At 29.2% G+C, this 16,050-nt stretch overlaps 2 protein-coding genes across 3 annotated transcripts; both read left to right on the forward strand.

Moving 5' to 3' along the window:
* The first annotated feature begins 26 nt into the window (after positions 1-26).
* On the forward strand, positions 27-10,203 carry LOC103870273 (nucleolar GTP-binding protein 1). Its single transcript, XM_033291521.1, has 2 exons — positions 27-7,697; positions 9,624-10,203. Exon 1 carries the CDS (start codon positions 1,017-1,019, stop codon positions 2,358-2,360), a length of 1,344 nt encoding a protein of 447 aa, XP_033147412.1. The 5' UTR covers positions 27-1,016; the 3' UTR covers positions 2,361-7,697; positions 9,624-10,203.
* Positions 10,204-13,183: 2,980 nt separating this feature from the next.
* LOC103870275 (zinc finger CCCH domain-containing protein 36) lies at positions 13,184-15,878 on the forward strand. 2 transcript variants are annotated; one of them, XM_009148393.3, is made up of 3 exons: positions 13,461-13,733; positions 14,406-14,457; positions 14,977-15,878. In XM_009148393.3, exons 1-3 carry the CDS (start codon positions 13,655-13,657, stop codon positions 15,578-15,580), a joined length of 735 nt encoding a protein of 244 aa, XP_009146641.1. In that variant the 5' UTR covers positions 13,461-13,654; the 3' UTR covers positions 15,581-15,878. The 2 variants fall into 2 exon arrangements, with proteins under 2 accessions (XP_018514243.1, XP_009146641.1); XM_018658727.2 differs by lacking the exon at positions 14,406-14,457 and having other exon boundaries at positions 13,184-13,733.
* The last annotated feature ends 172 nt before the right edge of the window (positions 15,879-16,050 follow it).

Genomic DNA, 16,050 nt, shown 5'->3' on the forward strand with positions numbered 1-16,050 from the left:
ATTGGAACTATACCAGAGATTGGAGACAGGGAGGCGGAAGCCAAGTTCCTTCTAGACATGCAACTAATCAGGGTTTCGATGTTGTTCCTAGTCCAACTTTCTCAGCTTCCCGGAAGAAACAGAAGACATTCCAATCTCTAAGTCTTCTCTTTTAGTCATTAGTGTGCTTTCTTCTGTTTATATCCGTTGTGTTGTTTTATGTTGTTTCTTAATCAGCTGTCGGTGATATTCGTGCAGTATCATCCAATAGTCGTGTGGTACCTGGTGGCGTATCAGCAAATGAATCTGCTGAAGCTCTTATCGGAAGAAAAGTGTGGACAAAATGGCCTGAAGACAGACAACAACTTTTATGAAGCAATTATAACCCAATACAACGCAGTTGAGGTGCTTTTTCTAGAAGTCTTCGAATGTATTGCATTTGTACACTAGTTAAAGTGTTTTGTAGTTTATTGACTTATTGTGTTTCTCACAGGGTCGGCATGCTTTGGTGTATGATATAAACGCAATGAATGATATCTATTTTTTTTAATTATATCATATATATTTAATATTATTTTTATTTATTTTAAAGATCCAAATCCGGATCCGGATATCCGCCGGATATTACAATTTTTAGAAGGATATCCGACATTTGGATATCCGAGAACTCCGGATCCGGATAAAGATAGTAAGATTATGGATCCGCCGGATAAGGATCCCGATTCGGATACCTTAAAATTGCTTGGATACCCGATCCGATCCGTCTCAGGCCTAGCTTTGACCCGTTTTTACCTTCTTTTTTTTCCTTTTTTTTTATTTGCTGAAGAAAGGAAAAAGTTTAATAATTTTAGCAAATAAATAAGTAACGAAATCAAAAAAATTAAATCATATGAAAATAAATCAAATAATAACTAGAAATCTTTGTTTGTTCATAATAGATTTGCACTAATCCTACTTAGATCATCATCCTTAAGCAAGTTACAAGCTACCCCTTTCGAATCTCTCTCTCTCTCTCTCTCAAAAACAAACAACAAACAATGCAATTTGACTTCAAACATATAAACGTTGTCCCCATCGGCAACGAGTTCTTCGACCACCTCAACCATTCCCGCGTTTCCGACAAGAGTCTCAAACTCAACCGTCTCCGCAAACTCTACACCCGCCACGTCACCAACACACACCTCACCTTCCGCAACAAACTCTCCACCATCCTCCACGACTTCCCTCTCCTCCAAGACATCCACCCTCTCTACATTAACCTCCTCCGCTTCGTTCTCGACAAAAATCGTTACAGCTTCTCCCTAGGTCAAGTCAACACCGCCAAAGACTTGATCGCAAACATCGCTAACGACTACGCGAACCTCCTCGAGTTCGGTGGATCGGTTAAAGAGTGTAAAGCCTTGAAAGCGAGCGCTGTTTTCGGGATGTTTAGCGTTGTCAACGAGATCACTCCTGGCTTAGCTTACCTCGAGCAGTTGAGGCAGCACATGATGAAGCTTCCTTTGGTTGATCCGGACGTGCCGACATTGTTGGTTTCTGGTTACCCTCATGCGGACAAGGCTTGTTTTGTTAACGGAATCGTTGATTTTAGTGCAAAGTCTGTGGCTTTCGATGTGGGTTTTAGTGGTTATGAAGGTTCGATGAGGTGTCAGGTGATTGATGGGGTTTTGGATAAGCCTGTGTTTGGAGATTGCGATGTTGTTGTCGACGCTTTGGCTCGTCATCTTGGGGATGCTATTGTGTTGTTCTTTTTGGATGTTTCTGGTTCATGTGGTTACAGCGTTGCGGATCAGGTTGTGTTTTTTCATAGTGTGAAGGCTGTGTTTGTGGACAGACCGTTGTTGATTGTTTGTGACGAGAGTGATTTGATGCAAGTGTCTGAAGAAGACTGGAGATTGATTGAAGAGATGGATGGTGGAGTGGGAGAAGAAGAAGAAGTGGGGTTTAAGATTAGTGATTTGAGGAGTGAGGAAGGTGTTATCTCTGTGAAGAATGTTGCGTGCGAGAGGCTGTTATATCAAAGAGAGAGACTCAGTTGCATTTCTATGGAAGAAGCTAGGGTAATGAGGAACAAATACACCGTGGCTCATCAAGAGCTTGATGATGATCATGGAGTTTCAGACTTGTTTCTTGATCCAGACGTTTTGTTTAGGCTTGAGGAGCTGGAACACGAAGAAGGAATAAAGCAGTCTGAGGAAGAACAAGAAGAAGATGATGATTCTGTGATAGCTGAGGAGCGTTTTACCGAAGAGCATAAGGATCAACTTGTTGCCATTCGCAAGATACAACCCTTGAGGATATTAATAGCCTTTGGTTTTTGTATCCTTGTGGGGAATACTTATGGAACCGTTCAACAATGTCTCTCAACTCTAATTTTTTGAGTTAAAACTAATGTTGGTTTAACCCTCTACGGAATTAAGAATAATAAAATAATATTTTTAATTTAATATATATTTACAAAATTGGTTTATTTGCAATTGAAGATAATATTCATCTTCCGTATTTTTTGTTGTTCTTGTTACAAAGTAACAAATGACATGTCTGTGAATTTTCTTTTTAATTGATGTATTTTTTAAAAAATTTATTTTTTGTTCCTCTTTGTTATAAAAGTAAGTAAATAAAAATGCATAGAAATATAGGTTAAATTCAGTACATACATCGTTGATTATTTTTCCATCTTATATTTTTTCAAATATATTTCTAATTTTTTTTATTAGTTGGACCAAGATTCACGAGGAAAATTTGTTTATATTAGATATTTTTTTAACACTTGTTTGTATTTTAAAATTTTATTTTATATCTTATGTGTGACTCACAAAAATTTCTTATTTTCTTATTTTTATTGTTTTATATTAAAATTGTTTAATATTATGATATTTGGCATTAGTGTTGTTTCGTCAATTAAAATTCATAATAGGATTGTTGATATAGTTTTAAGAGCTTTGATGGGACTATTTTAATTTTGGAGGTGTAGGTATTTTTGTACATTTGTCTTATTTTAGATCACATAGTTTAATTTTACGATTATTGTCTTTTTCATATTATTTATATAGTGTCTGTTTTTTGGATTGTAAAAATGCAATTTATAATATGTATTTTAAACTAAACTATTTTTGTTGTATTTGATATATTTTGGTATTTTGTTTTCAAAGTGAATTTGATTTTTTTTAAATTATTTGATTGTGTATTTTCACTGATTATTGTTATCCGTTGTTTTATTTATGTATTAATCATTGATTAATGTTTTCCATAGTTGCTCTTTATTCTTTCTTAGATTAAATTTGATACCAAAAAATATTTATTAAGGTTCACATTTTTAACTTGGTTTGAAGAAACATCTTAAATAACGTAAATAAATCTTTTTTTTTGTTTTATGAAATTTTCTATTTATTCTTGATTTTCTTTCCTTTTTACTATGTATTGTTGCGAAAATAATATATGTGGATAGATGATTGATGTAAAAAAATTTGGTTGAATTGAGAATAGAGTATTAATTATAAAATATATGGGTTATTTAATGTTCTGTTAATAGATTTGATCTAAATACCAAAAAATGAAAAATATGAGACGTTTTACTAATTTTGTAAAAATTTATAATGTGTGTCAATATTTGTCATATCCTTTGCTTATTTGACTTTAGAAGAGAGAAAAACCAACTTTATTATAGTATATAGATATATCTGCGCGGTTCAAAAAACAAATATATATGTCATCTTTGTAAAGAAGTTGAATAATAAAAGTTCTTTTACCAAAATTCTGATCCATATAGTATTGTATATCAGTAACAACTCAAACACTCTTACTAAGCATCATCATCTATACTTTAAAGAACAAGCCTAACTAGGGAAAACAAAAGGTAAACTATACCAAAATATTCTATCAGTAGTAATTACTAGACACCTAAGAGATGCACATGAGTGTGTTGACTTACAACTTAACTTGTGATACCAAAGTGTTAATGGCATAGTAGTAGTGTAAAGGAGTTGATTAGGTTGTGTCTCTGATTCAAACTACCTTGAGCAAGTGTTGTTCTTTGAAACCAAAACATGAATTATGTTACTTGGTTATTATTGCAGAGGCTATTGCAACTGTTGTAATACGATATTGTGAATATAATTATTGTAATTGAGTATTAAATGTTTATTTACACCACATAAACGTGTTACAAATAAAATATATATTTAATGATAAAATTTAAAATGCCAACATACATATAATTTATATCAAATCAAACACCCAAATATATAAATATATATATTGAATATGTAAGAAACAATAAGATAATGGAAGACTGTAAATTTGAAACTAATTATTAAAAACATGTATTCAAATGTTTGCAAATGTAATCCTTAACAGTCACTAAAAGAACATTAGGCCTACCAACAATATATTCTTCATGATTTGGTAGTTGTTTATTGCAAAACGTTTTGCAATCTACTTCACAAATTGTCGGATCTGGTTTTTCGGATACTTTCATGCACTGATTCAAGATGCAGTGTTTGACACATTTCTCAACATTGGCTGAAAGAGAAATTTGTGCCGAAAGCATCATTATACACATAGCTACTATCAAGGAAATAGTGCATGCTTTTTTCAAAATTTGAGTTTTCATACTTTATATATGATTACAGCAAATGTGAAATGTGTATTAGTTTAGTCTTTTTTAGATCATGAACAAGATGATTCTGATATTGTGTTAGTCTTGGTGAATTATATATAGTAAAGTACATGATGAGTATTTTTAGAAGTTTGTTTTAGTTTGGTTGTTGTTTCTTTTTTTAATGTATATACATCGATTAAGCTGTGTGAAACTTACCTATATTTTGTTGTGTTAGCTATCTAACCAATTTTTGTTATAACAATAAAATATATATTTTTTGTTTGTGTGATTTTGATGAAACGTGAGATACCATTCTCTTATACATTTTAAATGTAAATTTATGTAGAGATTAAATTATTAGTTGTTAACTAAAATCTTAAGAAGCGTAAGTTATATTGTTTATTTATACTAAATTTGTAATTTTTTTTGTTATATCATGTTATTCTTTAAACTGCTTTTAGTTTAAATTATTTTTTTATTATGTATTAATTGTTTGTTATGCTTTTTATCATTTTTTAAATTTCTCTAAACTTGATGTTGGTGACAAAGAAGTAAAATAAAGCTCTCTGAATTATTGTTTTTTTTTTATTAAATTAAAAACTATATTGTAAGATGATTTCCCTCTTTTTTATTTTTTTATTTATATTTATATTTTAATTTTATTTATTTTGGATTGTATTATCATTAACTCGTTTATTGTTGTTTAAAATTTTCACAAATTAAATTTATATTATGTATTTTAACCTAAAATATTTTTTTGTATTTGGTTTTCAATGTGAATTTGATTTTTTTTTAAATTCGTTGATTGTGTATTATCATTGATTATTGTTTTCCATTGTTTCTTTTTATTTATGTATTAATTATTGATTATGTTTTTCCATAGTTTCTTTTTTTTTCTTTCTTAGATTAAATCTGGAACCGAAAAAAAAGAGTTTCTTGAGGTTAACCTTTTTAACTTGATTTGAGGAAACATCTTAAATAACCTAAATAATCTTTTTTTATATGAAATTATCTATTTATCCTTGATTTTTTTTACTATGTATTTTTGCTAAAATAATATATGTGGATAGAATGATTGATGTAAAAAAATTGGTTGAATTGATAATAATGTACTCATTATAAATTATATAGGAAATTTAATGTTTTGTTAATAGATTTGATCTAAATACCAAAAAATGAAAATATGAGACAATTTATTCTTTTTAAAAAAAATTTATAATGCGTGTCAATATTTGGCATATCCTTCGCTTATTTGTCTTTAGATGAGAGAAAAACCAACTTTATTATAGTATATAGATATATCTCAGCAGTTCAAAAACAAATATATATATCATCTTTGTAAAGAACTTGAATAATAAGAGTTCTTTTACCAAAATTTTGATCTATATAGTATTGTAGATCAGTAACAACTCGACACTCTTACTAAGCATCATCTATACATTAAAGAACAAGCCTAAGGAAAACAAAAGGTGCAGTATACCAAAATATTCTATCAGTAGTAATTACTCATACACCTGAAAGATGCACATGAGTGTGTTGACTTACAACTTAACTTGTAATACCAAAGTGTTAATGGCATAGTCGTAGTGTAAAGGAGTTGTTATGCTGTGTTTCTGATTCAAACTACCCTCAGCAAGTGTTCTTCTATAAAACCAAAACATGAATTATGTTACTTGGTTGTTATTGCGCTGGCTATTGCAACCGTTCTAATATGATTTTGTGTATATAATTATTAAAAATTGAGTATTAAATGTTTATTTACACCAATAAAAATTGTTACAAATAAAATATATATTTCATGATAACATTTAAAATGACAACATACATATAATTTATGTCAAGTCAAACACCCAAAAAAAAATATAAATTGAATATGCAAGAAACAATAAGATAATGGAAGACTGTAAATTTGAAACTAATTATTAAAAACATGTATTCAAATGTTTGCAAATGTAATCCTTAACAGTCACTAAAAGAACATTAGGTCTACCAACAATATATTCTTCATGACTTGTTAGTTGTTTATTGCAAAACGTTTTGCAATCTACTTCACAAGTTGTCGGATCTGGTTTTCCTGATACTTTCATGCACTGATTCAAGATGCAATGTTTGACACATTTCTCAACATTGGCTGAAAGAGAAATTTGTGCCGAAAGCATCATTATACACATGGCTACTATCAAGAAAATAGTGCATGCGTTTTTCAAAATTTGTGTTTTCATACTGTATATATGATTACAACAAATGTGAAATGTGTATTAGTTTAGTCTTTTTTAGATCGTAAACAAAATGATTCTGATATTATGTTAGTCGTGGTGAATTATATAGTAAAGTAAATGATGAGTATTTTTAGAAGTTTGTTTTAGTTTGGTTGTTGTTTTTTTTTTAGTGTATATACATCGATTAATTTGGGTGGAACTTACCTATATTTTGTTGTGCAAGCTATCTAACCAATTTTTGTTATAACAATAAAATATATCTTTTTTTATCAGCGGCAATAAGATATATTTTTGGGTAATTATTATAGTCATATTTAAAAATTTAAATGATATCATACTATTACATCAAAACTTTGTGATCTAAACACAAAAACTATTTTACTAAAATTTTCACATAATTATTATGTATTTTAATTAAAATTTAGTTTTATCATGTGTTATGTGTTTACTTTTGGTTCCCAAATCTATTATGGTTTTCTATTTTTTGTAATTTTTTCAAATCTGAAATTTGTGACTTGAACAATTATATATCTTGTAAGAATTATATATATTTTTTTTTTACACTGACCTTCACCGCTTTGTTTTCGACAAAATAATTTAGTTTTTTCATAAATATACATTTAAAATGTGTAAGAGAATGGTATCTCACGTAAAACTATATCTAAGCGGTTCAAAAATAATATATATATGTGTATATGTCATCTTTGCAAATGTGTAATAGTATATAAATATATATGAGCGGTTAATATATATGTATATGCCGTCTTTGTAAAGAAATTGAACAATAAGAGCTTTTTTATCAAAATTTGGTCTATATAGTATTGTATACCAGTAACAATTCGAACACTCTTACTAAACATCATCTACACATTAAAGAACAAGTCTAAGGAAAACAAAAGGTGAACTAAACCAAAATCTTATATTAATAGTAATTACTCAGCCACCTGACAAATGTACATGAGTGTTATGACTTACAACTTAACTTATGAAACCAAAGTGTTAATGGCATAGTAGTAATGTAAAGGAGTTGGTTCTTTTGTGTCTCTGATTCAAACTACCCTGAATAAGTGTTGTTCTTTAAAACCAAAACATGAATTATTAACTTGGTTGTTATTGCGGTGGTTATTGCAATTGTTGTAATATGATTTTGTGAATATAATTATTGTAATTGAATATTAAATGTTTATTAAAACACACAAAAACTTGTTACAAATAAAATATGTCTTTCATGATTACATTTAAAATGACAACATACATATAATTATGTCAGATCAAACACCCAAATATACAATATATAAATTTACAAATATAAGTGTAAATATATAAATATAAATATAAATATAAATATATATATATATATATATTTAATATGTAAGAAACAAGAAGATGATGGAAGACTGTAAATTTGAAACTAATTATTAAAAACATGTATTTAAATGTTTGCACACGTAATCCTTAAAAGCCTCGACAACACCACTATTTTTAGGTTTAGGAACAATATATTCTTCATGACTTGTTAGTTGTATATTGCAAAACGTTTTGCAATCTATTTCACAAGTTGTTGGATCTGGTTTTATGGATACTTTCATGCACTGATTCAAGATGCAATGTTTGACACATTTCTCAACGTTGGTTGAAAGAGAAATTTGTGCCGAAAACATCATTATACATATAGCTACTATCATGAAAATAGTGCATGACTTTTTAAAATTTTGAGTTTTCATAATGTATATATGATTACAACAAATGTGAAATATGTATTAGTTTAGTCTTTTTTAGATCGTGAACAAGATGATTCTGAAATTATGTTAGTCTTGGTGAATTATATAGTAAAGTAAATGACGAGTATTTTTAGAAGTTTGTTTTAGTTTGGTTGTTTTTAATGTATATACATCGATTAATTTGGGTGGAACTTACCTATATTTTATTGTGCAAACTATCTAACCAATTTTTGTTATAACAATAAAATATATCTTTTTTTATCAGCGGCAATAAGATATATTTTTGGGTAATTGTTATAGTCATATTTAAAAATTTAAATGATATCATACTATTACATCAAAACTTTGTGATCTAAACACAAAAACTATTTTACTAAAATTTTCACATAATTCAAGTTATATTATGTATTTTAATTAAACTTTAGTTTTATCATGTGTTATGTGTTTACTTTTGGTTCCCAAATCTATTATGGTTTTCTATTTTTTGTAATTTTTTCAAATCTGAAATTTGTGACTTGAACAATTATATTTCTTGTAAGAATTATATTTTTTTTTTACACAGACCTTCACCGCTTTGTTTTCGACAAAATAATTTAGTTTCTTCATAAATATACATTTAAAATGTGTAAGAGAATGGTATCTCACGTAAAACTATATCTAAGCGGTTCAAAAATAATATATATATATATATATATATATATATGTGTATATGTCATCTTTGCAAATGTGTAATAGTATATAAATATATATGAGCAGTTAATATATATGTATATGCCGTCATTGTAAAGAAATTGAACAATAAGAGCTTTTTTATCAAAATTTGGTCTATATAGTATTGTATACCAGTAACAATTCGAACACTCTTACTAAACATCATCTACACATTAAAGAACAAGTCTAAGAAAAACAAAAGGTGAACTAAACCAAAATCTTATATTAATAGTAATTACTCAGCCACCTGACAAATGTACATGAGTGTTATGACTTACAACTTAACTTGTGAAACCAAAGTGTTAATGGCATTGTAGTAATGTAAAGGAGTTGGTTCTTTTGTGTCTCTGATTCAAACTACCCTGAATAACTGTTGTTCTTTAAAACCAAAAGGTGAACTAAACCAAAATCTTATATTAATAGTAATTACTCAGCCACCTGACAAATGTACATGAGTGTTATGACTTACAACTTAACTTGTGAAACCAAAGTGTTAATGGCATAGTAGTAATGTAAAGGAGTTGGTTCTTTTGTGTCTCTGATTCAAACTACCCTGAATAACTGTTGTTCTTTAAAACCAAAACATGAATTATTAACTTGGTTGTTATTGCGGTGGTTATTGCAATTGTTGTAATATGATTTTGTGAATATAATTATTGTAATTGAATATTAAATGTTTATTAAAACACACAAAAACTTGTTACAAATAAAATATACCTTTCATGATTACATTTAAAATGACAACATACATATAATTATGTTAGATCAAACACCCAAATATACAATATATAAATTTACAAATATAAGTGTAAATATATAAATATAAATATAAATATAAGTATAAAATAAATATAAATATAAATATAAATATAAATATAAATATAAATATAAATATAAATATAAATATAAATATAATATAAATATAAATATAAATATAAATATAAATATAAATATAAATATAAATATAAATATAAATATAAATATATATATATATATATGTATATATATTAATATGTAAGAAACAAGAAGATGATGGAAGACTGTAAATTTGAAACTAATTATTAAAAACATGTATTTAAATGTTTGCACACGTAATCCTTAAAAGCCTCGACAACACCACTATTTTTAGTTTTAGGAACAATATATTCTTCATGACTTGTTAGTTGTTTATTGCAAAACGTTTTGCAATCTATTTCACAAGTTGTTGGATCTGGTTTTATGGATACTTTCATGCACTGATTCAAGATGCAATGTTTGACACATTTCTCAACGTCGGTTGAAAGAGAAATTTGTGCCGAAAACATCATTATACATATAGCTACTATCATGAAAATAGTGCATGAATTTTTAAAATTTTGAGTTTTCATAATGTATATATGATTAGAACAAATGTGAAATATGTATTAGTTTAGTCTTTTTTAGATCGTGAACAAGATGATTCTGAAATTATGTTAGTCTTGGTGAATTATATAGTAAAGTAAATGATGAGTATTTTTAGAAGTTTGTTTTAGTTTGGTTGTTATTTTTTTTAATGTAGATACATCGATTAATTTGGGTGGAACTTACCTATATTTTGTTGTGCAAGCTATCTAACCAATTTTTGTTATAACAATAAAATATATCTTTTTTTATCAGCGGCAATAAGATATATTTTTGGGTAATTATTATAGCCATATTTAAAAATTTAAATGATATCATACTATTACATCAAAACTTTGTGATCTAAACACAAAAACTATTTTACTAAAATTTTTACATAATTCAAGTTATATTATGTATTTTAATTTAACTTTAGTTTTATCATGTGTTATGTGTTTACTTTTGGTTCCCAAATCTATTATGGTTTTCTATTTTTTGTAATTTTTTCAAATCTGAAATTTGTGACTTGAACAATTATATGTCTTGTAAGAATTATATATATATTTTTTTTACACTGACCTTCACCGCTTTGTTTTCGACAAAATAATTTAGTTTCTTCATAAATATACATTTAAAATGTGTAAGAGAAGGGTATCTCACGTAAAACTATATCTAAGCGGTTCAAAAATATATATATATATATATATATATATATGTATATGTCCTCTTTGCAAATGTGTAATAGTATATAAATATATATGAGCGGTTAATATATATATATGCCGTCTTTGTAAAGAAACTGAACAATAAGAGCTTTTTTTTATCAAAATTTGATCTATATAGTATTGTATACCAGTAACAACTCGAACACTCTTACTAAACATCATCTACACATTAAAGAACAAGTCTAAGGAAAACAAAAGGTGAACTAAACCAAAATCTTATATTAATAGTAATTACTCAGCCACCTGACAAATGTACATGAGTGTTTTGACTTACAACTTAACTTGTGAAACCAAAGTGTTAATGGCATAGTAGTAATGTAAAGGAGTTGGTTCTTTTGTGTCTCTGATTCAAACTACCCTGAATAAGTGTTGTTCTTTAAAACCAAAACATGAATTATTAACTTGGTTGTTATTGCGGTGGTTATTGCAATTGTTGTAATATGATTTTGTGAATATAATTATTGTAATTGAATATTAAATTTTTATTAAAACACACAAAAACTTGTTACAAATAAAATATATCTTTCATGATTACATTTAAAATGACAACATACATATAATTATGTCAGATCAAACACCCAAATATACAATATATAAATTTACAAATATAAGTGTAAATATATAAATATAAATATAAATATATATATATATATATATAATATGTAAGAAACAAGAAGATGATGGAAGACTGTAAATTTGAAACTAATTATTAAAAACATGTATTTAAATGTTTGCACACGTAATCCTTAAAAGCCTCGACAACACCACTATTTTTTGTTTTAGGAACAATATATTCTTCATGACTTGTTAGTTGTTTATTGCAAAATGTTTTGCAATCTATTTCACAAGTTGTTGGATCTGGTTTTATGGATACTTTCATGCACTGGTTTAAGATGCAATGTTTGACACATTTCTCAACGTCGGTTGAAAGAGAAATTTGTGCCGAAAACATCATTATACATATAGCTATTATCATGAAAATAGTGCATGAATTTTTAAAATTTTGAGTTTTCATAATGTATATATGATTACAACAAATGTGAAATATGTATTAGTTTAGTCTTTTTTATATCGTGAACAAGATGATTCTGAAATTATGTTAGTCTTGGTGAATTATATAGTAAAGTAAATTATGGGTATTTTTAGAAATTTGTTTTAGCTTGTTTGTTGTTGTTTTTTAATGTATATACATCGATTAAGTTGTGTGGAACTTACCTATATTTTGTTGTGCTAGCTATCTAACCATTTTTTGTTATAACAATAAAATATATCCTTTTTTATCAGCAGCAATAAGATATATTTTTGGGTAATTATTATAGTTATATTTAAAAATTTAAATAATATCATACTATTATGTCAAAACTTTGTGATCTAAACACAAAAAACTATTTTACTAAAATTTTCACATAATTCAAGTTATATTATGTATTTTTTTAATTAAACTTTAGTTTTATCATTTGTTATATGTTTTACTTTTGGTTCTCAATTTCAAAAATCTATTATGGTTTTCTATTTTTTTGTAATTTTTTCAAATTTGAAATTTGTGACTTGAACAATTATATTTCTTGTAAGATATATATATATATATATATACTGACTTTCACTGCTTCGTTTTCAACAAAATAATTTAGTTTCTACATAAATATACAGTAATTTTGTAAGATGATTTTCCTCTTTTAAATTTTTTTGGTTTGGTACCTAACCAAACCGACCCAGTGTCCGAAGTGCTTAGAGCTAAAAACTCATTCGGTATTTGCATGGTCCCGTTACCGAACCGGACCCATTATTTCGGTTCGGTTTAAGGTGTGGACTCTGTTTTAAGTTAAAAACGCCCAGCCCTAAGGTAAATTATAAAACATTGGTTGTGTGTCTGTCTCCTCGGTATGGAAAACGTAATAGAATCCGAACTTACTAGACCAGTACGCGATTTATTTTTCGTCTTACGTCGTAAGATGTCAAATAAGGAACAAGCAACGTCATTATACATGTTAACCGTATCAAAGGAATCGAAACAGCCTCATCTTGCGAATCCGGTTATCTTTTATCCTTTTTTCAGGACATTCCGGTTTACCTTTTTGTTTGTTCGATACGTCACTCCGGTTTAAATCGAATTAAAAAAAAAAATCGGGAAGAGTTAGGAAAAAAAAAAGGAAAATCTCATCTCACTCTCGACGACAAGACAACACCACCCTTAGGGTTAAAAAGGTTTTATTTATCTTATTATTATTCTCTTCTCTCTACTCGTTCCTTCTCCCTTTAATTCCGATTTCGATTTGTCTTCTCCGATTCGCTCTCTAGACACTCACAGTAGGGTTTCTAATTCGGATCTGTACTTTAGCCATGGATGCTCGTAAGAGGGGACGGCCTGAAGCTGGCTCATTCAACTCCAATGGCGGCGGATTCAAGAAGTCGAAGCAAGGTTAGCTCTTTCGCTCTTCCTCTTACTTTGCTATCTCGAAAGAGTGTTATAGTTCTGTTGTGCTTCACTTGCTCTGTTAAAGGTTGAAACTTTAGATCTTAATTGTTGGATGAATAGTTCCTTTGTTGTCAATTTGATTTGGGGTAGCGATGATTTCTTCAATTCGAGCTTCGTACTGTTTTTACTCGACAAAAGTTTTTGTTTTTAGTTATGAGATTCTCTAGGAAATTAAAGTTTGGATCTTTCTTTCGTGCTCACTTCTCTGGCTAAGTAGCGAGATTGCTGCAGTCTTTAATCTGATGCGAATCTAAAGTCAATTAATTTTTCAGTTTAATGATGGATGAGTTTTTGATAAGTGATCTTAAAGTTAATCAAGCTTATAGTTCTTTTAACTGTCTTTTGAGTTTGCTTTAGTTTAATCCCTCTTGTAACATATTATCACCATGCCCAAAGCTTAAGTTTGCTGTGATTGAATTAGCTTTTTTATGTGTTAGTTATTCATGTGGTAGTTGTTGGTAAATAATCCTGAAAATTCTAGAGTAGCAGCTTTGATTTAAGTGTGAAGTTACATATAGATGAGAATTTATGAATGATATGTATGATTCTAAAAGCAATTATTATTGAACATCAGCAAAGTATTAACTAAAGAAAAACACTTAATCTTTGGAACAGAGATGGAATCTGGTTTAGGAAGCAAATCGAAGCCATGCACAAAATTTTTCAGGTTATAATCCTTTTCTTAACTAAATTAATATTTAAAATTGTTATTTATAGTCTGGGCTTCAAATTAACAACTAAAAAATGTATGCTAATGTAAGTGATTAGCTCTTATTACAGGTATGTATTATTATTCATGCTGAACAAGTTAAAAAAAAAGTTTCAATATAACAAATATGATATTCGATTACAAAATTTAGAAATATATTGAGCTCAACTGGTGATTATAGCGTAGAAAATCAAGCCACACCTTTTGTTTGAGCTGTGGCAGTAGTTAAGATATGTGTTGTAATTCTCTGTTTGGTGGTAAGATATTAGTTATTTTGTGTTTGTATCATCATGGTCATATAGTGTCTAGTAAGGTTGTTGCATTACTGAATACTGGTGAACATGTCCGTCATAGACAAGCAGTTAGCATAGTTGCTATGTGCCAATTCTTCTGTGTTTCAACTGTTTGTTCTTTTGTGTCTTCTCAATGCCAATGGTTTTTAACTCTCTTGACATATTTATTATGCGTCTGTTGCAGCACTTCTGGCTGTCCTTTTGGTGAGAACTGCCATTTCTTGCACTTTGTTCCCGGAGGATACAATCCTATGGCACAGATGACAAACATGGGATCACCCATGTCTCAAGTTTCCAGAAACATGCAAGGATCTGGTGGTGGTGGTGGTGGAGGTCGGTTTTCGGGGAGAGGAGAGTCAGGGCCTGGCCATGTCTCTAGCTTTGGTGCCTCAGCCACAGCCAAGATCAGTGTGGATGCTTCCTTGGCAGGCGCAATCATTGGAAAAGGTGGAGTCTGTTCGAAACAGATATGTCGTCAAACAGGAGCGAAGCTATCGATCCAAGATCACGAGAGAGATCCCAACCTGAAGAACATTGAGCTTGAAGGAACATTCGAGCAGATAAACGAAGCGAGCGCAATGGTTAGAGAGCTGATTGGGAGGCTTAATTCCGCATCTAGGAGACCACCTGGTGGCGGTGGTGGCGGGGGTGGGCTTGGTTCTGAAGGGAAACCACATCCAGGAAGCAACTTCAAGACGAAGATGTGTGAGAGATTCTCTAAAGGAAGCTGTACATTTGGTGATAGATGTCACTTTGCTCACGGGGAAGCAGAGCTACGCAGGTCATGAATTGCGCCTAGAGTTACTGGTGAAACAAGTCTCTTTCATTTGTTGTGGTGATTCCTAATATCATCTTCTCCTACTTGTTTTTAGTTGTCTTTGTTTTTTGAAACTACAATGTTTAGTTTTCATTGTCAGTGTAAGTTTTCCCCATTTGGTGTTTTTTTAGAATCTAGTTTGAATTTGAGATGGGGCAGGCTTGATGAATGATTGGCAAAACAGTGGATAGGATTTGTGTGCTGTCTCTACTTAATACTTCATGTTTTCTCTGCTTTATTTTGGTCAGCAAGTTCATGTGTTTCTCTGATGTGTGTGTGATTATCAGCTTAGATTATTTTCTGAGTATGCTAGACTGTATAACTAATCGTTGTCGATGTTATAGTTCTCTTATAATGTTTGATAGACTATGTGACTAAAAATTCATGTTAATAAAAGCCGTCGCTGATAGTAACAGCTGAATAAATGAAATGAAATCATGG

This window comes from Brassica rapa, chromosome A05, assembly GCF_000309985.2.
Source record: "Brassica rapa cultivar Chiifu-401-42 chromosome A05, CAAS_Brap_v3.01, whole genome shotgun sequence".
NCBI lineage: Eukaryota > Viridiplantae > Streptophyta > Magnoliopsida > Brassicales > Brassicaceae > Brassica > Brassica rapa.

Coding starts and splice junctions, on each gene's coding strand:
- LOC103870273 (XM_033291521.1), top strand. CDS start 1,017: ATGCAATTTGACTTCAAACATATAAACGTTGTCCCCATCGGCAACGAG.
- LOC103870275 (XM_009148393.3), top strand. CDS start 13,655: ATGGATGCTCGTAAGAGGGGACGGCCTGAAGCTGGCTCATTCAACTCC. Junction 13,734..14,405: donor ATTCAAGAAGTCGAAGCAAG/GTTAGCTCTTTC, acceptor TCTTTGGAACAG/AGATGGAATCTGGTTTAGGA. Junction 14,458..14,976: donor CCATGCACAAAATTTTTCAG/GTTATAATCCTT, acceptor CGTCTGTTGCAG/CACTTCTGGCTGTCCTTTTG.